The sequence below is a fragment of the Pleurodeles waltl genome, chromosome 1_2 (assembly GCF_031143425.1).
Source record: "Pleurodeles waltl isolate 20211129_DDA chromosome 1_2, aPleWal1.hap1.20221129, whole genome shotgun sequence".
NCBI lineage: Eukaryota > Metazoa > Chordata > Amphibia > Caudata > Salamandridae > Pleurodeles > Pleurodeles waltl.
Genome location: NC_090437.1, coordinates 318,999,851 through 319,027,155, shown reverse-complemented (window position 1 = coordinate 319,027,155; position 27,305 = coordinate 318,999,851). Strand labels below are relative to the sequence as shown.

Here is a 27,305-nt window from a genome sequence, read left to right as displayed (position 1 = left end):
ACTATACAGAGTAGCACCTTAAAAAAGGGACACAGGGGTAAAGGCATCTGGGCGAAAGCCGCCCAGGGACTAGCCAAACAATTGCATAAGCCTTTTATTTACTGGAAAAATAGGAAAACCCAACTTAATTAATGCAATTTCTCGAGAATACATGTTTTCCTCTACTAGATTGCTTTAAGGTATTTTGATCAACAGTGACCTTAAAGTTATGTAATATCTTCACGTAAACAATAAAACCAAATACAAATGACAGAAAAATCAAGACATAGAAAACGTTTAAAGGGGTGGCATTCTATCTAAAATAGATAGAATGTTACCCGTTTATACTATTCCTATGTCTTGGTTTTTCTGTCACTTTTCTGTTTGTTTTGATGTTCCCCTTGTGTCTTGAATTTTAATGGTGGGTCTGGCTGGCGCAGACGGGGTGAGAGTGGATGCCTTGTGTTTCTGTTACAATCCAGCTCCTAGTTAAAAGCTGTGTTGATGCATTCAGGAACACTACATCATTACGTCATATATTCATGCTTCTGATCTGAAAGCTGGTACAAACAATACTACAGCCCTATTAGTGGGCATAGCATGTTCTTTCTGTATATTGCTGGAATATATAAACAATGAAAATACCTACAGTCATTATCACAATGGTAGGGGAAATAGCTCCATGAAAGATTATGTTTTGAAATATTCCTCTGGTCCTAGAACAAAGATTAAATTTATCAACTAACAACTGTTGTTATAAACTAAAAGACAAGAAGTTTGCACCACAGTGTCATGATTCTGTTAATTCTCAAATACAGAATGACCGTTTCATCATTAAAAACAAGTGAAAAAAATAAAAGCTGTATATATTATGAAATTAGTTGAAACAACATGTAAAATTATAGGTTGGTGCTAAAATGAAACTGAACAAGACAAACTAGGGGGAAGACGATTACTAGACCAATGATCTCTTCTAAAGCAATGCATCTATCATCTCTGCTAACATATGGAAAAAATGAAAACACATCCTGTTCAGTGTCTCCAAGCTAAAAACAATCAGAGGTAATCCCTGGAAATTAGGCTTCAGATTAGTGTGCCTAAAAGATGGCTTCCAATCGAAACATCTGGCAGCGTAATGTCAGGAGATGGACCTTTTTTAACTTTTAGAAATGAGATTACACGATTCGTAATACGTAAGTGTCCAAGTAATTTCTAATTATTTTAACTGGGTCAAGGATCATCTGCTTACAGAGGCCTGCACCAAAGGACAGCAATCAGGGGATCACTGATCCAGCGATTATCCCGTTACCTTCTACTCTGAGCAGACAGGATTTCCTTTTTGCAGAGAAAAAAGTTATTTTTACATTGTAGAGTGCAATATCTCCCCTATCACTGCGACCTTTCGTTGCACTTGATCTGGTGGCCTTGGCAGAAATCTCATCCATGACTGACTATTGCAACACACCATTTAGACCCAGTAAGATAACTCTAGCCAAACTGCAAATGGTGCAAAATGTGACATTAGATATTCCGAAATATATATTAGTCTCAAAAGGATTGCATGAACTTCACTGGCTCCCTATACAGAAGCGGGTCACATTTAAAGCCATGCACATTGTCCATAAGGCACTGTATAGTTCCAGTCCAGAGGGAATTAAATTCATGTTCCAATGGAACTCTCCTTGTAGACCTCTCTGATCATCAGCTCACAACCTAGTTGTCATCCCCAAAGTTCAGAGGAAGAGATGGGGTGGCAGAGCCTTTTCGGCTGCCGCTGCCAAGATCTGGAATTCCCTCACCCTTCATTTAACTGGTATAAAATTGCAGGTTCCTTTTAGAAGACCTAAAAAATGCGTCGTTTCTCTCTAACCTGGCCAGGGCAATGGGCAGGGACGCGCTCAGGACTAGCATTCAGCACCTTGACGCCTTTGAGCATTGTTGTGCTTTACAAATTTATATCATTTCATTTCATCTGTGCAGGTTCGGGTTTTTATGGAGAGAGGTGACTGACATGCTTCTGTTTGCATGAACGCTATTATTCAAATGGAAAAATAATACAATTTTAAATATTTTATTTTGAAAAGCCATACAGAACCATATTTCAGTGTGTGTTGGCTGCATCATGAAGGCATTTTCTGACATCTTCTAGCGTCTGTTGCTTAGGGTCGATTAAACCACAAAAGATACGAAAAGAAAGATCTGCCCTAGTGATTTGGAGTGTATGACAACTTTCAGAAAAAACTAGGTTAGTAATTTGTGAGGTGCCAACAATATGTGGGGCTTCAAGACAATAACGTACTACCAACTTGTATGTCAAGGAAATAGAAAAACAAATACTTTGTCAGTGGATGAGTGCACATGGAGGGAGATGTTTTTTTTTTCTCGTTTAACAAAACATTTGGACTAATCTGAAATTAACATGCACTTAAAGATGTGTGTGCTCTCTGTGTCTGTAGTTTGTTGTTCCCCAATTCAATCAGATCCAGTTAACCACAGCTGCTTCACAATCACGTAAGAGGAAATTGTGACTGTCCTACTGCACTCCAGCAACCCACACACCCTGCATAATTATACCAAATATCAGACCATGAAAGGATAGATGGATTTTTTGCCTGCTTATATAAATTAGAACAAAGCATTTAAAACAGGTTCTCGGGGTATAGATAAGCGAAACACCTTTGGTCACTAGCTAATACCCCAAAAGTTCAAGACCTTTTACATTATATAGAATCATAAACATTCAGTGAACTTTCTCTACCTTTAATAACCAGAGCGCCTTATTATATTACTTGTGGGCATGGAAAGCAATGGATCCAAAGTATTTTTTCATCTGATTTTGCAAACGGCTATAGCGGTGGAGGAAAGGGCTTCTCCTACATCTCCTCCCTCGTTTTGGCATTAGGAAGTATTTTCTTTTACATAAAATGAATTAGCTCTGGATTCTACTAGTTTATAGAACTGATGTCCCCATGTCCAGTCTGGAACTATTTTCTCCCATGATTTGTAAGAATTCAAAGTATACCTGCAAATCTAGCATGGGCTTGTGAGACTGTTTCTACTGGTCAGGGCACGAGGCCTGGGTATTCAACAAGGGTTTCTTCATCAAACCTCAAATATAAATCAGGCTCATATGTGTTATATCAGTAGAAAAGTCACTTCTTAGAAGCTACTAAGCTGTTTCTTTTCTAAATTGCGAAACTTAATGTAATACGAAAAAAATAATAATGGTATATATGAAAAATAAAGTAATTTATGATCTGCTGTGTGTATAAGAACAAAAGGTACAACTAGACCTTGTTAAGGAGAGGCAAGTCTGTAACACATTTAAGGATAAGATTAAAGAAAATAGCAAAACTAATTTTACGATATTGCATGTCATATATATATATATATATATATATATATATATATATAAAACAATACATATTGGTAGTACGGACTACCACAGTTTCATCAAAGTCAAAAGACAAATGATGTGGTGTCCTCTAAAACCAAAATCTGGTACCAACTCTTTTCAATCTCTACATGGAGTCCATAAACTTGATCCTAAAAAGAAAGTCGGATATAACCTTGATAACATCAAACTGCATCTAAAAACCCCGAACAATCAATGATGTTTTGCCTAGCCTAACTTTAAACGTGGATGCAAGAGAACTCTTCTTCTAGACGCAAGGAAAACTGAGTTGCTTGTCCTATATACAGAAACAAAGAGTATTAATCAATTACATTGTTTATTTGGATTAAGTAAGCCCTAAAAGATTCACACAATTCACAACCTCATATACAGATACACACATCTGGTAAAACATAGCACATATATAAAAAAAAAATCCCCAATAAGATATCTACACACACCTCACTAAACATCAGACCACTACACATATTTCCTTCGTACAAGATCGGCTGAAACAAAATTGGTTACAGCCAAACAAGTCATAGAAGATAAATGCTGTTGGATAAAAACAGCATTACATTGTCTGATGTTTGAAGCATACAACATTAGCTATAATTACTGTTTATTATGGTACATATACAGTTTGCGAAATATCTGTTGCATGGGCAAAACAGTAGTTCCTAAAGCCAGGAACCACACTTCGGAAAAGCCACTACAAATGTATGATGTTCAATCTGAGAGGCCTTGAAGATAAAAAGGACGTTGTGAGTGAATTACCAAAGAAACATAGGGCTCCATATTCCCAGAGGTCGAAACAGTAGCATGTGAACTCATTGAAGATTTGCTGGATTCTCGTCACCGTCGTGTTCTCATTGAATTTGAAAAACAAATCTTATTGACACTATAGTCAAGGTATTTATCAAATCGGGATTACCGAATAATGTTGTAATACCCAACCGGAAGCAAACCCTTTAGAGAGATGAATCCATTGGATCCCTAATGCTTTGTCCAGAGCTAAGCAATGCTGAACTATTGGTCTTGTGAAACTGCCCTGAGACGTCCTCCAAATTGATAACCATAAAAGAAGTGGGCGTAATGAAATCAGAATAAATATAGCAGTGATTGCCAATTCAGTGTGACACATTTTTGTTATGCGGAATGACCAACTACCTTCATAAGAAAATACTCTCAGCCTTTTGCAAACTAGTTATATTTGTGTTCTCTCAGAGCGGTACCATACTTTTCCACAAATATACATCTATTCATGTACTCGGAGCATTTCTCTGATGGGCTTTACTCAGAATTAGGCTGCAAACAGAAAAACGGCCTCTTTTGTGCCATTAAATTGTTGCTGTGTAACAGTACATAAATGTCTCCAACTTAACAATGACTTCAATGGGTATCACTAAATATTTTACTGTTGGAACATTCCCTACAGTTGTGCCGCAGGTATTATGTAAATGCCTTTTTGCAGTTTGGTGCCTATATACAATGGCAAAAGAATTGGTAAGATTGTTTTTTAAGCCCAGCCCATGAGGGTGTCTAGTAATTTCTGCAACGCATTAGCTGTCCTAGCCTTAGGCAGTGCATTATCTGTATACAGAAGAACTTGCATACGGCATGCCCTACCTGAGGCATATTCTGCCCCCTCTTAATCAAAAAGGTCTCCAACTTATTTACATAAAGAGGAAAAGAGGGAAAAAAAAGCAGTCCTTTGGAGGACTTCCCTATTAATCTTACACTCCCTATTGGGTCAATAACGCACCTTCGCTGTATTTTTTCGGGGATTTATTATGAATTTATTATGTTGTATACAGTGAACTATGTACCAAATATTTGTAATTTTAAGAGTGTGTGAATTCTGTATGGCTTATTTAAGGTGAATAAAGAATTAAATTAATTGACTGACTGAGTGACTAACAGTAAATGAAACCCCAAGTTGTTAGACTTGTAAGAAATAGAAGGCTTCTTTCATGTACCAAACTCATCGGCCAGAAAACATTTACAGAACCTTATATACAGGGCATGGAAATCTGCTTTCATCTACACTTTCTGTGTGGAAGTTCAATGTCGACAAAAGAAAGAGGCACAGAGGACTGACTATTGCAGTCGATGGAACACCAGTGTTCCTGGTAGTTCACCTTTTCTTTTTAGCTGTTTGGAACCCTAGGGCCTCACCCCTGTCGTATTATGATGTTTCCACTGAGCTGACTGATGGAAATGTCATTTTATGAGGTTTCCACCGGTCGGCCCAGTGGAACGAGTGTTGCATCATTGGCCTCAGCTCCCTTAGGGAGATGTGGCCAATTCCATGGCACACCAGCACCCTCGGAATGCGCACTGTCTGAATAGCTAGCAGGGAGGCCCAAGCCCTGCCCACAACTTGGTTGTGGGCAGTGCAGGGGCCTCCCCTGTCGCCCCCCCAGCACTGGCCTTCACACCAGCCTTTCCATGGAGGTGCAACCACCATGGAAAGTGAAGTCGTGATCAGCACAGCGGTGCCGCCATGGGCACTGTCGTGGCTGACCACAACTTCGAGGCTGCCAACCCGTCGAGATCCGTTATCGAGGCAGTGACGCTAGTATCTTGGCGGTCTGACCACCAGGATCATAATCTGGTGGTCGGACTGCCAGAAGTGCGGCGGGCCATCCGCCACAGCAGGTTTGGAGGTCTGTGGACTGCCAAACTCGTAATGAGGCCCATAGTCATTTTGAGTTTAATTACATGACTGTTATGTTCAGTAATAAAAGGAAGAAAAATCTTTTTTTTCCCCATCTCAGTGTGTTCAATAGCACAGAACCTTTCTTTTACTTTAGGACAACAAATACTCCTTATCTTAAAGAACCACTACAATGGTTTTAATAAAAAAAGTTTATTTTGTATAAAAAAAAAAGAAAATGCACATGAATTACCTACTGCACAGAACACCAATATCTGAATTTTCCATGCAAAAATAAACTAGAGCAAAAACAATTAAACTACACTGAAGGGCAGATGCACACACAGTACATATTGGGATTGCTCTAGCACCATAGAACATTAGGAATGGAACTTATGCTACCTATAGAGAAGAATTTGAGCTCTCATTGCAGGAGATCGAGTGCTGCTCAATGGAGTGAAAGTTGATACTGGAGGTCTCAGACAAACAATCCCATAGTCACTTTGTGCTTGACAAAATAAGCCAAGATAATTTGATACAAAGGACAAAGTTTTTAGAGCCTTTGATTTCCAAGAGCATGACACCAGTGGTTACGAATGAGTAGATTGAGGCATATTGTCAGCAACATAATCCATGCTTTTCTGGCTCATAGTGCACAAAGATTACTTTAGGTATCTTTATTAAAAACAAAAAAGTTGGATTTAAATAAATAGTTGCTAATATATCACAAAGGAAATTGATTTAGAACGTAACATTACTCTCAAATATTCTTGGGAAGTACCAGGGTAGCCCTTCAAATAGCTAACTTTACATCGATTGTCTGAATGGGTTCAAACTAGGATTTTTAGATCATGACTTGAATTCGAGTTTGAGGTGCTGAAGGAATTTTATGCCCATATACAAAAAAAAAAAAATTGCCATCCATAATTAATTTAAAATGTAAAGGGGCGCTAGCCTGCATTCAGTAGCTCTCCTGAAAGACATTGCAGTAGCAAAAATGTACCACTGCAATTAGACATATATGGACTGCTCCAAAATCCAGTCATTTAAAGTGTCAACATAGTAATTCCTTTATTATACAGGGGCACATATAACAAAATGGCCTTCCTGTCAAAACAATCAAGGAATACATAAACCCCCAGACAGTGCTTAGTTTCAGCCGGTGGTTGCTGGCAGAGGTAACTGGCACTCAGTTTTGGAAGCCAGCACTTATTTTTATGGCCAGACTTTTACTGAGAGCAAGAGAGGAAAATCACACAAAAAGAAAAGAGTGAGGAAGAGAATGACGGAAAAAATGTAATTAAGGGAGAATGAAGGCACCTAAAATAGTGAGATAAAGGGGCAAGGGTTTCTGGTAGTGGATTAAAGAGGCATGAAGTAGATTCAATAATACACAGCCTTGGTATTTGGCTTTCATAACGAACAAGCTCAACCATTATGGAATCAGACACTTCAGACGTATGGTTCTCATACCATTTCACAAATCTAATAACTTTGCTTACAAACAATGCTCAAGTTCAACAAGGGTAATTAAAGCCTGTTTTACTTAGTCAAAAAGTGGGTATCTTCATCATGGAAGACCACTGTGACTGAGACAAATTCCCCACCTTAGTGGTGTTGGAGAATCCAGGGATAGAGTGTATCTCTTACAGACCCAACTTTCACTTAAATTGATTAATATGAACTGCAGGGTACCTGGTTGAAACCAGATTCTGTTCTGAAGCGCAAAAGACCAAAATAGAATACGTTCAATTTGTATGTTCATTTATCCTGTGTCCTGCAAGCTCTCAGAAAGAACATTCAGTTAAATGGAAGAGAAAATCTTAAAAGATAAACAAGAATACTGTACTAAAAATAATCTGTACCACATTTTCAAGGCTTCTCACAGAATGTAGAAAAAAAAAAAGAAAAAAAAAAAAGAAGAAATCTTGTCACTGGTCATGTTCTGTCCTTTGCAATTTAGGCGTATGGGCCCCTACAAATTCAGAATAGAGCAGAGACAGCAGTAGAAGTACATTTGTAAATATTAGTCAAATATTAGTCAAACCATGCAGAGTGTAGAGCTTCAGAAGTATGTCACGAGTAAAAAAACAAAAGCCAAAATATTATTTTGCACATTTGTACAAAAAACCAATGACATCAACATACATGTACTTACTGTAATTATGCCCACGAGTTGAGAGTAAAAGAGTCCACACATCCCAAAAAACAGAAGAAGGCCCATGATAGTAGACATCCTCAGGAGAGCCAGTTCATGTTTAAACACAAAAAGATCCTAAGAGATGAAAGGCAGAAAACTTAATACAACGTACCACAGAGACTTTGAAGACATTTAATATAACTTCTCAAGAATAACATGTCTCAAATGTGCCTCAAGCCTAAAACTCATTTTCAGAACCCTTAACAACCAACCTAGCCCTTGAAAACAGGTCATAATCTAACCTTATAGTCCCTGTAGTGGGTTATACCGGCCACTAAAGGCTCACTCCAGTAATAAACCCCGAGCTGAAGGCGAGGGACTTTAACAAGGGAGTGGGACTTTAATTATGGTATGGCCCTGCTACAGAGGGCTATAAGGCCATTAGAACATTCTGCCACTAGAGAGCAAAATTGTCTAATAAATAAAACAAAGGCCTCATAGAGCCTAAGGGGATTGAAATCCCCTTGGGCTCTGTGAGGCCTTTGTTCACAGCTCTCGCTGTGACAGAAAAAAATGGAATGTTGGAGCTCCGGGCTTTTACCAGCCATCAGAAGCCCAGAGCACTCCATTGTTTTCAAGGGAGCTTCTAACATTCCAATGTTCTACTACTATTTTAGAACACAAGAATGTTGAGAGCTCCCAGGAAGACAAGGGTCTTCTTCAGGACAAATTATGGCTGTACAGAACTACTGCTCCAATATGCCAATGTTTGTTTATTAGAACGTTCTACCCTCAGTGGTAGATTTTTTAACGGTAATATAACCCATTTGCCAAGGGTTATCCTGAATGGTAAATGTAATTTGTCCCTTTCTCTTTGGCTCAAGCCTATTACTTAGTTTCATGGCCTTTGTCAACTAGCATAGGCCTCGACATTGTGCTATGACAGAATACTTTCTACCAGTAATAAGAGCTAGATAATGGACAGCATTTCTTTTTTGCTGAGATCGAGGTACGACCCTTTACCTATGTGCATAGGTACATATGTTTGAATGTTTATTTATTCTTTTATTATGACACATTGGTGAGCCAGTTAAAGTAGTCTGTAGGTCAGACCTTAAAATGGTTGATTGGTATATAGCCAAAGCCTTTTTTTGTTTGATTTACATCGCATGTGATTACATTAGACGTGGACCACTTCAATAGCATTGTTTTATTTTTTAGAATGGGAACTTTTTGACACCACATGCAATGTCTAAAGCTTGACAAAATCATTAGTAATAAAAAGTGCATGTGTTGAGATGGAGTACATTGAAAACCCAAGTCACGGACCAGCCTTCCTGATAAGGAAAGAAATAGGCGCACACCCAGCGGTTAAAATATTCATGTCTCTTTATTCAGCAAAGAACACAAACATCTACGCGTTCCGGCCGTAAGTGGTCATGTTCACGGCTGAAAACCCTGGTCTGTAATGAAGCAACTCATGGGGTACATGTGGTCTTGTGACTTAATACAGAGTCAAGCTCCAACACAGAAACTCTGTCTCTAGTTTGCACGCAAGTGTGAGAATATTCGCTCCTGCTACGTATTGCTTACTTTGAATTCTAGTGTACAAAAGAAGAATTAAACAAAAATTCACTGTGAAGACTCAATGTGCTTGGAAGTCATGTATTTCCTGTTCTACCGGATTACTAATATTAGGATACTTGTTATAAATGTAAAATGGCTCTCATCAATGAAATGGTAATGTCTGTAAGGATGAGCATGAATAAGGTCACCGGTCAACATTCAAATTCTACAATAACTTTCACAAAAAGGTACATTTTTTACAAATTATGTGCTTACTTAATACACCAGGGAAGCTATACAAGAAGTAATCCAGATGTATTAATGTATTAATGTATTCATTTAAGCTTTGTAAATGGCACTCTGTAGCAGTTCTAGAAATTGGGGAGGTTTTAAGTGATGTTCGGCCGAGCTGATAGTCACAGTGGTGGAGTTCCCGGTGGTGGTAGTGTCATAAGTGAAGCTGTCTCATGGTGATGTTAGATGCCTGAATTGCTCTCCTGATGTGGGAGCAGCAGGAAGGATATGCATGGATTTAGATGCTAAGAGCCAAAGCAAATTTTGCTGGCTCCTTGGTAAACAGGAAAGGAAAAGCTATTACAATTGTTGATTGGTTCACAAAGTAGAAAATGTATTATTACTCAACATCCCTGCGCTTGCTGGCAAATCTAAAATGGAAAAATTGGCTTCAAGTTGTGTGGTTCACTGTGCATCCCACAAAAATAAAAAGCAGCAGAGTCTTAAGCGAAGCAATGATCATTCTACTGAAAATAGTCACCTGCCCAACTACTCGGTACTGTACGGATCACAGAATTTCCGTTCAGTAAATCTGTCAACCAGACATCCCTGTGTCTTAGAAATCTCCCACATTTCACTACTTTTGGTAAGAAAAATCAACAACAGAAATTACAAAACTGGCTGTCCTAAATGGAAAACATTCAGTACATGAATCTTAAGATGCTATTTCAATAACAAATGTCGGTGTGCATTTTCAGTTAAATGCTGAATGTTCTTTTCAAGAACAAGTTGTGCTTATTTTATTCCATAGGATAAAAAAAAGGTACCATTAAAATTGCAATACTGCACCAGACTGGCAAGCTGTGCTCAAGGAAAGGGGATCAAGTGCCAGGAATATCTGAAAGCCCAGAGCACTTCAGGGCCAAACTGTGCTACAAGCTGAAATTAAATTTGCAAGAAGTTTCGCGTCAGATTTAGGTGAGGTGGAGGTTCCCCTGGTCATCCATCTGCCTTTGCCACCCGAGGGCTGCATGGCACGCGGCCGGCCCATGCAGACGCTTCGCCAGCCATCATGCCCACGGGGACAGTGCTATCTCCTAGCTTGAACGCTGGCACAACCCCTTACTAACCCGATTAGAGCTCTCTGACTGTCGCTGTAGGTCTTCTTGGCCAAATCGACAGCTGCAGCAAGGCAAGCCGAAGGACTGGCTGCGTCACAATGGCGGGCTCGCAAAAGCGAGACAGGGCGCGCGGAGACACCCAGCGCGGTACTTACTTCTTAGAGCCACACAACTGCATTCGTTCAAATCTGAAACTGATTTAAACTCGGATTAGTGACGTCGTTTTATTGCCGGGCGGAAAGCACAAATACCAACAGGCCTGATTTATCCGGGTGACCCCCGATGTTAGCAGTCTCCCGCCCAAGACGGCCTTTTCTTCATCGTACATTAATGGAGGACACAACGCCCCTGGATCTGTTTTTCAATTTCCCCCACTTTCCCCCGTTTCAAAATGCTGGCACACAAGGGAAAAGGAAAACGAATGTCCTGTGGATATCGCTGTAAAGGCTGTTCCCAGTAATATTTCTGCACACCGGAATAAAAGTGTGACAATAGCTGTGCCGGTTCGGCAGCAGTGCCATCTTGAAACGAACGCCCCGTCACATCTACGGTGCCTCACTACAGCCTCGTATTTGCAAGCATATTTGGATTTTGCATAGTGCTCCTTTTGTACAACAGATGGGACTCTAAATTCAGGGTACTAACAGCCAAGAAAAACAGAATTCGTCATATATTACAGGATATTAGAACATTTCAATGGCAACCCTAACCTAATCTGAGAGAAAGTCATCAAGTTAGCTACTACTGGTATGGCGTGCCCCAGACCAAAGACTTCCTTCTGCTTCCCTTGTTATATTAGCATGTATTTCAAGTTTGCGGCCTGAAATATACAGGAAGTCCTAACGTTATTATGAGAGTAGATGAAGCTGTAATATTGAAAATGGCAAACCTCTTAAAAAGGAAACTTTCTACTTTGTTATGTACGACTTTCGAATTGGAGAGCAAGACTTCCACAACTGAGAGCACCCTTAGCCCTCCGAGGCACTGGCAGCGACGCCTTTGTCCTCCAATCTGCACGCAAGCAGTGAAAGGGGCAAGGTTTATAAAAACACTATATACGCAGGGCGGACTGGGTCAGAATATAGGTCCCGGCACCAAAATAAAAATTAGTGAATTAGGAAGCTAACAAAGTGGCACATGTTTTCACGTTAGGGAAGTTTTAACTTGTAAAAACACACTGTACCGTTGCTGAACAAGGGATGGAAAACAGAACGGATCTGAGCTTGCTAAAGTCAATGTTAGTTTAAATAACAGGGGATTCAACTACATTAATAAGGCCAGCAGATCATAAAACAGGCCCAGAACCAGCGAGAAAACTGGCCGACACACTGACCTATCAGGCCAACCCTTCGGTCACTGCCTGATTGTCCTGTAGGCAGTCCCACCCTGTATAAACCTACAGTGCTTGTTTTTATTGGAACCCCTTCTCCACTAACCACCAGGCGTCCTGTCAGCTTAAAGGTCTCGATCAGTTAGGTCTTGAACAGCTCTTCAATACTAAATTGCACTTCGATAATGAACACGATTTGGTTAAGCTAGCAAGCATACAATTTTATTTTCCCCCAAACCGATGCAACATGCAAAATACATTTGACAAAAACAATATTTTTTTTAAAAAAATCTAAAAATAAAGGAGTAGCCCTTCGACCCAAGAACATTAGCTCTGACACTTAAGTGCACCCCTTTTCAAGCAGCAATGCACACATAATCAGGCCAAATACTCACCGACAGGCAATGGCTTTAGTGGAGGGACCCATTGGCCCCTGCTCTATGATGTGGTGCTCTGACGCACAATGTTATTGACACTTAAACAGACCAATCAAAGAAGGCTGATTGAAAGTGTCTATATTTATGTATGCATGTATTTATTTTCTGATTATTTTTATTTTTTTGGGAAAACAGGAGGCTGACTCGACAGCTAAAGCCGTCTCTAGTAAGACCTATATATCTAGACTCATCCACAAACACATTATAAAGTTCAAACCTCGCACAGTATCAATTTATTTTTTTCAAGCTCCGGGCCTGTAACGGACTGCCAAAGTATAATAAAGACCAATCTTTAAAAATATATAAACTATTATTATAAAGTCCAGTATAACTATTAGGATCACTGGATCAATTTTAAAGAGGGTTCCTAAAGAAACTTAAATATGCAGATCGAAAAGTCATATGAAATAACCTGATACACAACCCAGCGCATTTGCCCCCACTTAAGGCAAGCACATTAAATCAACGCATCCCAAGGGCGTCCCAATATAGTATGATGGTGCGTGAGGGAAGGACTGGGGTCAGGTCAGAAACAACAGACTTGGATGTTGAAAAGACAGATGAGCACCACTACGTGGTCTTCGCTCCCTCTCAATCTCAGGAGATTTATCCAGTCAGTGTGTCCCCTGAGCTCTAAGAGTTTAAAACATGTAAAGGGGCATGGCTAAGACATAGCCGGTGACCTTTCACTCCTCATGGAGGCAGAGGAGCATGTCAAGTGATAAGGAGGCTCCATGAACTGGGAGCAACTCACTGTAGGTGTGCAAAACCAACGTCTGGCCGTGCGTCTTGTCTACTCTGACCACTTCGTTGTAAAGTAGGTGTGGAAGAAAGCCAATGTGAAAACAAACTTACCAGGGTGACACACACAGACTGAAAAGTCGAGCCACATTGTTTTGTGAGCAAAGGCTGCTTTTACCCAGATGGGTTACCAGCCTATCAGAAAACTGCACTACTTAAACTCAGCTCGGTTCGTCAACAGATGACCAGCGAATTAATCTCATGAAACAGAATCTACAACCCACACTAGTCTGGTAAAACGTGATGACACACTGCAGCACCAAATAAATAAAAACAAATGGCACAACAGCACCCTTCTTTCTCAGTCACTGAACTGTGTCAAAGGCTCTCAATGCACCTGCTTTCAGAGGGCTCAGTATTGGAGTAACCCTTCTTAACTTTCTCCACAACTTTAGGTAGAGCTCGGGCACTCCTAGACCATGGTCCCAAAAAGGGCACAGAAAGAATGGCAAAGTTACAAAATGCCTGCCCACCAACAAATCTGCCATCACATGCATCAGTATAATTTACTTAAGGGAGAACCTGCCATCACAAGCATCAGTATATTTAACACAAGGGAGAATCTTCAATAAACAGCACACAAGCAATAAGGGTGAAACGCCCGATTAAAAAACGTCTAGCGATGAATATGTAAAAGTTGAGAACAGCTTGGAATTCGCTCCTGAATGCACACTTTTCAGACTTGGTCGAAATAACCTAAGTGTCAAGCCAAAGACCCTATCGGCTGCGACATTCTGTTGCAGACTAAAGGGAATGCCACGTGCTATGGGCATATAAAATGAAATGTTCGGCCTGCTGTAGTTTGAGATGAAAGATTGCTGGTAAAAAAAAAAGGCAGGTAAGGTGGGCCTTACTTGCATAAAGTAAGATAGAAATCTCATTCAAGCTGTTGTATTCGGCACTTATTGAAATACCCTTATGGAATAACGGGAAATTGGATAAGGACAAGGACTAGTGATTCCATGTTCCATGAAGAGAAGTCACCAAAATGTCTCAAAACACGGTGGTAACTAGGATACAAGCACTAAGACAACATGAAACATTTGGGGTCATGGATTGTGGGTGTATGTTCAGGAAGACTGGTAGCTTACATTCCTCTTTGATCTATTCCACCTCAAAGCATAGGTGGCGAGCCCTTGACGATTCGATCCAGATGGTCGGCTCTGGCTCAGCTCGGGGGCCCCATGGGCCTTAGTGTCTCACATGATCCGAGCACGACCATGTGAAAGCCAATGCAGTAAAATGCAAACATGGACACATTGTCTATTGGCCTCTCTGGCCAACACAAAATGCCCCTGTGCTGGTGTTTCTTGGAGTTTTAACACGATGTTGATTTTACAGGCTGTAAAGACCAGCATTTTGTTAAAACTCTGAAAACACCAAATAGGAGGGGGAGGGAAAGTAGCAGACTATAAGGAACTGTGGTTGGTGCACTTCCACCATCCCAATGTTGATCACACTGACATCTATTCTTTTTGATAATTAATTTGTAAAACACAGAGAGAGAAGTCAGTGATGTTATATAAACATAAATTTCTCGTTACATGGCAAAACGTAAGGTATTTTGTGCATGGACTTTAACTGTTATTACACAAACTGGGTGGATAATAACGCCACAAATTTGGAGGATAAAAAAGGCTGTGTCTCTCTGCAGCAGGCATGTGAACCCAATGAGCTATCAATCCATTTTGCAAACAGATAGAAAGCTGTATGTGCTCCCCGGTTGCCACAGAATCCACTTTTTCGTTTTTATCCCTAAAGTCCTGAGGGGGCTTCTGTTTTAAAAAAAAAAAAAAAATTGTATACTGTGCTATTTAGAAGTGCTAGATGTGGTGTACCTATAGCACAGAGAAACCTGGAGCTTGAGGGGCTGTGCATTCATTGTTGTAAAAAATGGTACAGAAGTGGTTTAAGGACTATGGAGACACCAGTGCAAGGAAAGCAGGAACGTTGCTGCGAAAACTTAGCCAATTGTTGTACAGACAGTGCCTTTGTGCAGTGATTCTTTTCACAGCAGGGTTTTCCCCAGCTTTGAGCATCCACAATAGGTGCACAAAAGAGGTGAGAAGATCCTACACGTGACTGAGGCAGCCTCTCTGAAGCAGCAATCAGGGAGAGACAAAAAGCAGGCCTCACCTAAAGGTTTCCTCTTACTAACAGTGATGTTGTAACTGCTTCCAGCACCCCCCTTCTGATACTGTACTTGACTCGTGCTAATTTAGAGAGGGGGAGCCATTAAAGAAGTGACATGGCAGGGACAGGGTGAAAAAGGAGGCAGAGTCAAATGGGCAGCAGCTAAGAGAGGCCAGAGACAGAGAAATAGGTGCCTTTTGAGGCACATGAAAGATGTGAGCGAGAACGGCGGGGATTTGGCATGGAGAGGATATACAAAAAGGTGCAAGGAAGAAACACCATGGAAGAGAAAGTGGAAAGATACAAACGAATTTGAGAAGCCAAACAACAGCAAAGATTACTAGATAGTATAGAGATACATAGGACACAGGAAAAAATCCCATGTTGATTTTCTTTTGGCAGGCTTGGCACATATCTAGGCTCTTAGAGCAAAACCAGACAACTGACTCAGGTATGGTCACCTCTTCTCATGGATTTCCTGGCTGACCCACATCTAGGGCAAACATCTGAATCTACATTCTTCAGCTTTGTCTAAAGAGTCAGCCATACTGTGCCCATCCAGGGAATGCACAACTGTCCTAGGATGGCCCTGTCATGACTTACAAATAACGGATTTATCCACATATTTAGGTCATGGCAGACCAGGTCGCCCCAAAAGCAAACCTGAGAGGCCCTATAAAGAGGGAAAATATGGTGCATCTATACGTAGATCCACGTTTCACATTTTTTAAAGTTATTTAAATAACTTATGGAGGAGACTTTTATTCATCCAATGGGAAAATACTTAAAAAACTGAGTCACCGCATAATTTAAGGTACTCTTAGACATTTGTATAATTAAGGGTATCCACAGGCCTCTTCAGGGGTGCAAAGAATGTGTAAATGTTGAGAAACTGTAGAAAAGTTGAGATCAATGTTGTTAGGACACAGATAGCCTAATCATTATATGGCATCTGATGTTATTTAAAATAGGTTACGTTAAACAGTGAATATATTAAAAGGGAACAACGTGATAAAAATAACCCTCAAACACCAGCACAAATGCCCTGTGACCTGGTTGTGGAATGCCTAGAAAAGAAACTTTAATGTACCCAGAAAACGTTAACATACAAGTGGCAATTGTGACTGGGTTGGTGGGGCTCCTCCCAACCTGATCAACATCAGGCAGATGACCTACTGACTAACAAAAAAGAGAGGCGAACGAACACCTTCCCAGCAGCCCTTGATATTAGCCTATGGCTTAACTTTCACCACGCTGACATCAGACAAGCTGTGCTAGCACGTTTTGTCAGGCACCCTCAGCTGCTTCTAGCTTCTTAAAGAATGTATTTGGTACGCTTAACGGGATTGCCCGAAAAGATACAAAAAAAACTTAGGAAGCATATTCATTTTGAAAATGTTGCACTGACCAACAATGCTTATTGGAAGTTTATTCCAGGATTGCAATTTATGGATAACAGACTGGTGTAGGGGTTCGTAATTTAACTTAAAAATGTTGTCAACCTGATAGCAAATTTTAATACCTAGGTAGCTGTCTGTATTCCCTTCCTGGGAATAGTATTAGTCAGCTTATCGTTCAACAACAATTGAGTTTTAGAGACGTTTAATTAATATCCAGAAAACATCCCAAATTTCTCAGCCTCAGCGACAATACATCCCATTGCTGTTGATGGTTTGAGTATACGGCTATATCGGCTATATCGTATGCATAAGCGCTAATCTTCAGTTCATAGCCCGCCGAGGTCATAGGTTCTATTTTCACATTCTTCAGCAATGCCAGCAAGAATAGTCCCAAGCAGAGTGGAAAGCAGGGGAGAAAATGGGCATTCCTACCAGGTGTCTCGCTGTATCTTAAATGGAAGCAACATTGTTCCAGCACATACAAGTTTAGCAACAGGGTATTATGCAGAGACTACGTCCATCTGATAAATCTTTCGCCAACCCCGAAAGCTCCCATAGTTGCCCATAAGCAGTCCCAGGCGGCACGTTTGAAAACCTTTTCAGCATCCAGCAAAATCATTGTTAGTTTAGAGCCTATTTTCTCTGCAATATCGAAAGCAGTGATGGCCGTATTAATATGGCTGGTGGTGTCTCTACCTGGGATAAAGCCATGGTGTTGTTTAGAAATGAGGGATATGAGGGAGCACCAGGGCTAGCTCAATAGCCAAGACTTTAGCATAGATCTTAGCATCAGAATTGATGAGGGAAATAGGCGGATATGGCCCCCATCTCTTCCAGTGGCTTACCCTTTTAGGCAAAAAAACATGATTCGAGTCACGTTCCAGGAATCCGGAACATTTCCAATCTCATCAATATACTATACCACACTTAAAAAGGGGGGATAGTATGATATCATTGAATAGTTTATCAAACTGAAGCGGGATAGAATCTTCCCCACCCGCCGTGCCTGACAGCAAAGCTGCAAGAGCAGCTTCAACTTCCCCTATAGCAATATCTGTTTGCAGAGATAATTCCTGGGAATTTTCCAATCTTGGCAAAACACCACTTTTAATATATGCCATGAGCTCTGATTTATGAAATGTTTGAGATTGGCTATGCAGCTCTTGAAAGAATTGAAAAAAACAGCTAAATGATAGTTTGGGGTGAGGTGTAGACCCCTCCATCCAAACCAACAATGCAATCAAACAGCTGGCTCTCCTATCCGTGAGCTGATGAGTGAGAACTCAGCCAACCTGCTCACCATACTCATATTGGAGGTTTTTATTTTTGGGATAGCTGCCTGCCAGTTTCTTCTTAAGATTTTGCCCGAACTGGGATCTTCTGCTAATCAGCTACACCTGTATTGGTTGTTCATCCGGACTGCCAGTCCTGACGGCAGAGGCTTGTACTCCTTTCAGATGCAAAATTGCCTGTGTGAGTTGATTAACCCTATCTTGTTTAATCTGATTCCGCTCATAGATATACTGAGCCATTATATCCTGTACTTAGGCCTTCATTGCATGCCAAATCACAAATGGGGAAACAATGCCCGTATTTCTCTCAAGATACCCCTAAAGAGAATTCACCATAACCTCACAGTATTCGGGGTTGGTAAGCAAATGCCTCAGAAATGAAAATTGGCGTTGACTCCCCTCCATCCACGACAGGTTGATTAATAATAGAATTGGATTGTGGTCTGACAAGACCTTGGGACAGACCTTCATATCAACAATGCTAAAGTGCTCCCTTCTCACAAAGATCATATCCATCCTGGGAACAGGATGCAGAGATGAATAATAGGTATAGCCCAGTTCAGTAGGATACAATGTCCTCCAAACATCAATGAGCCCATGGAACCAGGACAATTCTAATACCGCCGCCTGAGTCTTGATCATGCAAGGGGAAGCAAAATGATTAGTTGTATCTAAGGTGTAATCTATCATGCAGTTAAAGTCTCCCATTAGTATCTTCTCACCAGACCATTCCAGCAGGTCCATGCTCACCATATTCAGCATTACCGGATCATCTGTATTTGGCCCACATATAGCAAAAAACACTAACTTTAAACCGAAAATAGCTAGCTGAGCGACTGCCCACCTACCTCTGGCATCCAAGGCTGTTTTCAGGACCTTATGTTCGAGGTTATTTGCTATCAAAATGGCGACACCTCTAATGGAGATCGTCTGTGAGGTATTTTATTATCACCTTCTATCCAAGTTGCTTAAGTAAATGGTGATCTTTATAAGCTATATGGGTCTCAGTTAATAAGGTTATATGAGGGCTATACATCTAATCTCTTGATGTACCAGTTGCCGTTTGTTGAATCCATTTATGCCAGAAACATTCCAGCACATCCCTTTTAGTCTAGCCATTGTTCTTTAACCAAGCATCATGTGAAGACCCACCCAAATAAAACATTATTAAACAAGTATAAACATGTACACTTCCAACCTCCAAGCAGTTCAACATATGCCATCTCCACCAATTTATCTGACTATTTTCTTCCCTTGTTCCTAACATCCTCCCGTAAGCAGAAAAATCATGAATGCCTAAAGGAAAGATCCACTGCCCTACTGTCACCCACCCCAACCCCACCATCCCAGCCCCACTCCCTGTTCCGGGGAATCTTCCCTGCCCTCAGGCTGTAGGTGATCCAAACAGCCAAAGAGACCTCTCCCCACACACTACCTGAACACCATCCCGCCTACCCAAGCAGACAAGTGAAATCCAGTAAACCCTAAATATACGTGGGGGAAAAAACAAAAACAGAAACAAAAGCACTCCCGAAACATAAAGAAAATAGTGTTAACAAGAGCATAATGTACCAACGAAGTCCACTCCAAAACCCCGACCCACACTTGCCAGGAAATTAGTCATAAAGCCTAATAAGCTTAATAACTTATCACCAAGACTCTAGCTGAGACACTTCAAAGATACAGTAAGCAGAGAACGATAATATGGTCAAGTTGCTCTTCCTTTAAGATTGTTAACAGTTAGTGCACCATCTTGTTCCAAGTGACACATCTGAGCCTTTCCATTATGAATAACTTCTAATTGTGCTGGCTCCTGCAAAAAGACCTGTGCTCCAGTAGCTTTTAATGGGTCGATCAACGGGCGTAGTTTCCAACCATTTATCCATTGTCACCTTGTACAGGTCAGGATAGACGAAAATCGACAGACCCCACCACCGCCACTGGTGCTGCCGTCCTAGCCTTCATCACAATTTCATGTCTCAGCAAAAAAAATTCTATGAATACCAAAATAGGGTGCATATGAGCAGATTGTGCAGTTGCTTGGGAAGGCCTTCCCTGAGCTGATGGATTGGGATATGGACAAACGGGCACTTTGTTTGCCTCTAAACCAGGTTGGAGGCAAGACACGGCCATGCAATTATTACGATTGCAATCGCCTGCCTCAGCAAAAAATTACCAATGAATAACAGAATAGGGCACAGATGAGCAGTCTGTGCAGGTATTTGGGAAGGCCTTCCCTGAGCTTATGGACTGTGATATGGACAAACAGGTAGATTGTTTGCCTCTAAACAGGTTGGAGGAAAAACACTGCCACACCCACTTCATCCGTGCCGTATCAAATTTCAATTGTTACTCATGCCATCAACTGAATTTGAACTGGTGACCCTGAAGTTTGTCCAGATTCTGCAGTTGGTATGTTGCCCAAATGAGCCATCTCGCCACCTGCCACTGGTACAACGTTTGAACTATTGTGACACAACTCCCCATTCTTAAGTAAATTTTACTGCACTGGGTGACCAAATACATGTATTATTTCTGCACTTTTAACATAAGGAATTCCAGCATTTTCAAGTCTCGCCTTTTGGGTATCTGTAGGTGAGTCTCTTGTGGATCGTAGCACAGAAAACCTCCAGTGGGCTACCATTCTGACCATTCTTACCAATATCTGGATTTACTGTTGCTCTTATTTGCTTGCTTTTTATTTGATGGCTTGCCTTCATTTTCTTGTATTTTTCACTCTCCTTGAGCACAGTCTCTTTAGTATCCTTTTGATTGGGTGACTTGTATCCTTCCACTGCTTATCTTTAGGGAACTACTTTTTACTACTGAGCACTTCATGAGAGTGCATGTGTTTTCTTGCTCTCTCTCATGTGATACTTTGCCCATCAAATACCCGCCCCCTGCACACTGTGTTGCTCCATCCCCCCAACTTGAATGTAAAAGTACAGCAACCAGTATATTTTTGCCAGGGAATGACTAAAGAGCAGTCTTTAATGGTTGTTTGTGTTTTAGGGCCTGGCGCACACACAGGCTTTTAGGCAGCTGAGTAGGGGACCACTGCTGCGCTCAGCTGCCATTTCAGGCAGAAGCTGTAATTAGCATGACTGAAAAAGAGATACCTCTTCTCCTGGAGGCCCAGAATTTGACTTCAAGGCTACTGGAAAGAACCAAATGGCTGGAGTCATGCAATAAATAAATAAGACCATGAAAAGCATTTTTCTTTAAACATACTTATTCTTTTTAAGTTCTGTTCAGAGTTTCCTGAGTGAAAAGTAAATGAAAAATAAACCATGCCTTTTATAAAGATTGAAAATATTGAATTCAGTGTTGAGGTTTGAAATGCCTTATGATATATGTTTGTTTTACCTTCAGCAGTTTGACATGTTTTTTTCTCGTACCATTTTTTAACAATACCTTACAAACCACCATTGGCAAAGACAATATCCTGGCACTCTCATTATAAAGGTGAGACGTATGGACTTTGCCAATGCGTGTTAGCCAAGTGTTTCATGACAGACAGCTCAATGATATAGTTTTAATCTGTATCATTCCAAAAGCCTCACTTTCTAATCTGCAAAGTAGAAATCAAAGTTCAGATCACCACCATCAATTAGGCGAAGTGCTTAGAGCCTTTTTTGACATATATTTTAGCTAAAGCATTCCTGGTTCAAAATGCCCTGGAACCCAATAAGCGTGGAATCGTACATTTGTGTGTATTTTGTGATACAACAGTTTGTAAACGCCAAGAAAAGTTTACCTACATTTTCAACTGAAAAGAAAATGCGTTTTCCCCTTCAGTTTTATCTGTCTAGAAGACACCTTGCCTCACAAGTTACGCTTCAATTCCAACTGTACTCATTCTCTTAACTCAAAAATCATCACTGTCTTCCACATACTGATTTTTCCTACACTGCGGCAAACGGTCTTTCCAACAAATCCCAACTCCGTCTAATTCTCCACACAGCAGATTCTCTGGACTCTGAAGCGCCACACAAACTTCTGAGGGACCGAGCCGCGGCGTTATCTCTCCTCAAATGAAACGGGAATTAAGAGCATCGTGCTCGCGCCTATCCCCTGATGACACAAGATTCAAAAGAGATTACATAGAATGATCTACCCGGAAAAGATTAGCACGGATGAGGAATATGCCTACATCGCGTGGCGTCCCCTAAGAAGAAAGTGAGGCCCGCGCGCGCGCAGTAAAGCTACAGGGTTTGTTTTTGAAAAGCTCTTGTTTGATTCTCAGTAGGAAAAAAGCCCATGCAGTTCTGGCACTGGAAACTAGCAGGAGCGTTGAAGGTGTCAAAACCTGGGCCCATCAAAGGCGGTATGGCTTGCCAAAGCAGCGTCCTGCGAGCAGAAGAGGGAAAAAAGCAGATTATCTCGCAACACCCGAGGCAGGTTTTATTCCAACTGGTTCTGTATAAAAGCAAGCCATTAGCGTCACTCGAGTGTTCCGCTTTCCGTGAAACTTCAAAGGTGGCTCTGGAAAAAGGAAGGGAAATTACAAATTGTACAAAAGGTGACTATCAAACAACGAGGAGGGGCAGGCGCGCTTATTTATTATTTTTGGGACCCCGCTTCTTTTCTCTGTAGTGACCAGCAGCGACATTAGCTTCTACTCAGGCGACAGTAACTGTTCTATCATATGCTATGCTAAAATCGCCGAGACAGAAACATGTATTTTTCTCCACGCGTAGTCCCTAATCATATCCCATCTCCTAAACTAGTCACACCAATAATATCCTCCCTCTCTCGTGAGCAGCCTCGGGGAGATCTTTACCAGTCGCATAGACAATCTTACATCAACTCAAACACAAAAATAACTGGATTCCTTCCAGGGTCGGATTGGAATCAAAATTAGGCCTGGGCACCGAAAGAAAAAGTGGCCCACATTTGTGAATAATGACCTTCCATGAAACGAAGCAGAGTACCTGGAGTCATTTTTGGAGAAATCTCTGATAGATTAAGCTTTCTTCTAAGGCGTGGGGTTAGTAGCATTGCCCAAGACAATACACAACACTGGACACACCATTATTCCTCACCTGATTTTCAAACCTATACATTTCTCTACTTTGGTTGCCTGAATTTGTTAGTCACCTATTGGTCCCTTAGTCTTTGTCCACCCTCCCCTCCCCCCCCCCCCCCAAAAAAAAGTTCTTTGAATGTCCTGTAGCATATCTGCCCATGAGTCCGAGAACTATGCACATCCTTCGTGTCTGGAGGCTTCTGTTCACCCTCAAGGAACCAGGGGTCTTCTCCTTTGGTTGTCACTCAGGAGCCTCTCTGCAGGCAATGTCTTTGGGGATTGCATAAAGCTTTGTACTTGATTTCATTTGTATTGTGGGTAAAGACTTGATTTGAATATGAAAAAGCTGAAGGAATTCACTCCAAATGCCTTTCTTTCTCTCTGCCTCTTTCTTACTTGCTGTGTACACCTCTCTCGTTCTTGCTATCATTTTTGCTCCTCTCTCTAGTTCTTCCCTTTTCTCTCATATTATTCTTATTTTTCTCTCCTTGGTGTCTCTCATTCTACCTATGTCCTTCACCCAGTTTCTCACATTTCTCCTATCTTTTTTTTTCTCTCTCTCTCTGTCTAGAAATCCCCCTCTCTCTCACACTACTGTCTCCCCTGTGGGCTCTTTCTTCATTTATTTTTATATCTCTTATGCCTTTATTCCTCCTGTCATTTTGTATCTCTCCTTAAAATTTATTTCACATGTCTGTCTTGCAAACCATCCTTTTTCTCCTGTCTTGCTCTCTCCTGTCAGCGTCTTTCACATCGCTCTGCCCCTTGAATTCCTTTGTAGTGTACATAATGTTATGTTCTTATGTGTCCCACTTATTGCTTTGCTGCAGACAGTAATGAAAAGTAGGTCTTCCTGTGCCTGGAGGTAGTGTTTAAACCAAAGGAGAATCCACAGGTGGAATTCTCTTTACCATTACATCCTTTTGAAGAAGGAAATTCCACTGGCACCATTACCACATGGAATGCCAACAACCTCTAACCTAAGCCCTAGACTGAAGGAGGGAATAGTCAATGTGAGGTAGTAGCCATCCTTCATTTTTTCTCATAGACCAGGAAATGTTGGAGACTCTCTTCTCCCTTCCTATCCTCTCTATCATTTCCTTTATTCCTTCATCATTCACTTTTTGTTGTAGTTTTATATAGCGTAGACCCTACCCAAATGTATTGGAGTTTTTAACACTGACACATTCAATTTTTGGAGATTAAGGCCCTCATTACAACATTGGCGGGCGGCTACTGCCGCCCGCCAGGTTGTAACCGTCGTGCGGCCGCCAATGCGGCCGCACTCCCGCGGTGGCCATTTCGACATCCCCGCTGGGCGGAAACCGAGTGGCGTCAGCGGTGTTGCGGCTGTGCGACGGGTGCAGTTGCACCCGTCACGCTTTTCACTGTCTGCTATGCAGACAGTGAAAAGCTCCATGGGGCCCTGTCAGGGGGCCCCGCGACTCCCCTTTCCGCCAGCCTTTTCCTAGCGGTTCAAACCGCCAGGAAAAGGCTGGCGGGAGGGGGACTCGTAATCCCCTGGGCAGCGCTGCAAGCAGCGCTCCCCTGGCGGATTACAACCGCCGGGGCCACTGTGGCAGAAAACCGCCGGCCCCGGCGGTGCGACCGCGGCGCTAACGCCACGGTCGTAATACACCAGGAAGCACCGCCAGCCTGTTGGCGGTGCTTCCGTCACAACAGCCCTGGCGGTCTTGGACCGCCAGGTTTGTAATGAGGGCCTAAGTGATTTACCCAGACTCACAGGATGCTGAGCCGACGGCGAGGCGGAAATCTGGTTCCCAAATTCCCAAGTCGTCAGCTCTGGCCGTTATGCCACATCCTCTCTACCTTCCTGTCTTCCTCTTCCCCACTTTCGCCTTCCACCTTTCTCTCTATCTATAACAAATTTCTGACCATTATCTCCACTGCCTTTCATCACTTTTTCTCCCTAATCTCTTCCCCCTCACTCAATCTGTCTGCATCTCTAGCATTCTTATTCTTTCAACTCTACCTTTCCTTTCTTTCTCGCTTCAGTCCCTTTTCTGATATTGTTGTCATTCTTCTGCACTCTGCTGTCTCATTTCTCCCTTTGACTCTCTCCACATTGCTCTCTTCACTCAATCCATTTTGTTACTGTCCTACCATGTCAATTCTCCCTTCTGAATTTCAATTTCTCACAATAATTATTTTGTGTTGTCAAAAACATTTTCGTTTTTGCTCATTTTAATTGTTTGCATTACTTATTTAATATTTATGTTTAGTTGTGAACAGGAGTCCCCTCACAGTTTTAAGATGACAAGGTGGCAGTGGTCACCTGGGGCTCCTCTGTCTGCTGCTGGAGACAAAAGTAGAGCCTCTTAGATGGTTACCATTTGTGATCTGTCTCCCTGCACAGCCCCCTTTCACCTGGACCCCAGGTAGAATTAGTGCCAACTGTGCACTGGCGCACTGAGAGACTCGGGCGGGAGGAGACCCACCACATGCTGTGCCTGATCAGTTTGGCCCATTGTCCTACTGCACAAGACAATGAGCCATCTACTCGCTGTACGTGGTTATAATGAGCATCGATGTTCGCTCTGAGGTTGCAGCAGCTGTTAAAGTCAAGCAAAGTTGGCCCAGGCAAATATGATTTTATCAAGAGCTGATAATACCGGCCCACCAACTGGCCTTTGCCTCAGGTCCCTCGGGCAATGGCCAATTCTACGCTCTGCCCAGCCACAGCTGATTCCTTCTACTCAATATCAGAAAGATAGGTACTGATCTTCTGAGGTCAGAAGCCTGCACGTGCACTGTATAAGCTGTCAAACTAGACAAATTATACTGTACGTGTGCAGGCTGGAGACACTGGGATGTGCAGAGAGTGGTCCCATGGACCACCGCATGCACTCTGATGCAGTTATATTCCTACTCCTTCTTCCCAACTTCCTCTTCCAGCTCCCCATCTCACTTCCTCTCATCAGAACTTCAGAACTTTCCTTGACTGAACGAGCACCAGATGCCTGCAGGTCAGCACTACGAATACAAAACAAAAACAGTTTGTTTCCTGCAACCCCACCTGCCATAAAAAAAAAAGCTCCATGACTGGAGCACTGTTGCCTGGGCCTTAGCGTTCCCCCCCCCAGACCCTTTGTTGTCTGTGTTGACCTCCATCCTCCACACCCCCAACCTCCCTCCCACCAGCAATGCAACAAAAATGCGTTATGACGAGGCCAGCACTGTGCATGTCTTAGCGTTTTTTTGTTGCTTTTTTATTTTTTTCAAACATTCTGCCATATTGCACAGTTGCTGAGTATTATGATGTAGATTGCACGAGGCCTCATGGAATATAGAATGTTGACTGTTCTAGGAATCTTGGGGAATGTCAGTTACAGCTTGGCGCTGGGGAGAGGACTTATGCCTTATCGAAGACCAACTATCCTTGGCATAACCACAACAGTTTGGTGTCGAGCTTCAGTGAAGGACGACAACAACCTGGGTGATCCTAGAATTTTGCGCTCTGAGATTCAGGACGAGACTGTAATACTTGTGAGCAATTTTAGTGGAGCAGCAGAGGTCAGATTTGTGCAGGATTTGACTGTAGTGAGGTCGAATTTCTGCTCCAAAACTGTGATTGTAAAACGTACTGTAGTATTATTAATTACCATGTGCAGTAGCATTAGTGGACTCACCATTGGTCCATCGCGAGCTCCTGAACCCAGTGCTGGCAGCAGTAAAGCAGTGTCAAACTTTTGGGATTCATCAGCACATGAGCGCACAGTTGTGACGTTGGATTGGGCGTCCATAGCCATTAGCGTCACAGTGTGAGCGC

General features: G+C 41.9%; 1 protein-coding gene across 1 annotated transcript in view; it reads right to left on the bottom strand.

Moving 5' to 3' along the window:
• Nucleotides 1-27,305, bottom strand: part of ZDHHC21 (zinc finger DHHC-type palmitoyltransferase 21) — a 177,582-nt gene that overhangs the window by 36,415 nt on the left and 113,862 nt on the right. Inside the window, exon 6 of the mRNA XM_069238846.1 lies at nt 8,191-8,307. Within this exon, the coding sequence (XP_069094947.1) occupies nt 8,191-8,307 (117 nt within the window). The remainder of the gene's footprint in view (nt 1-8,190; nt 8,308-27,305) is intronic.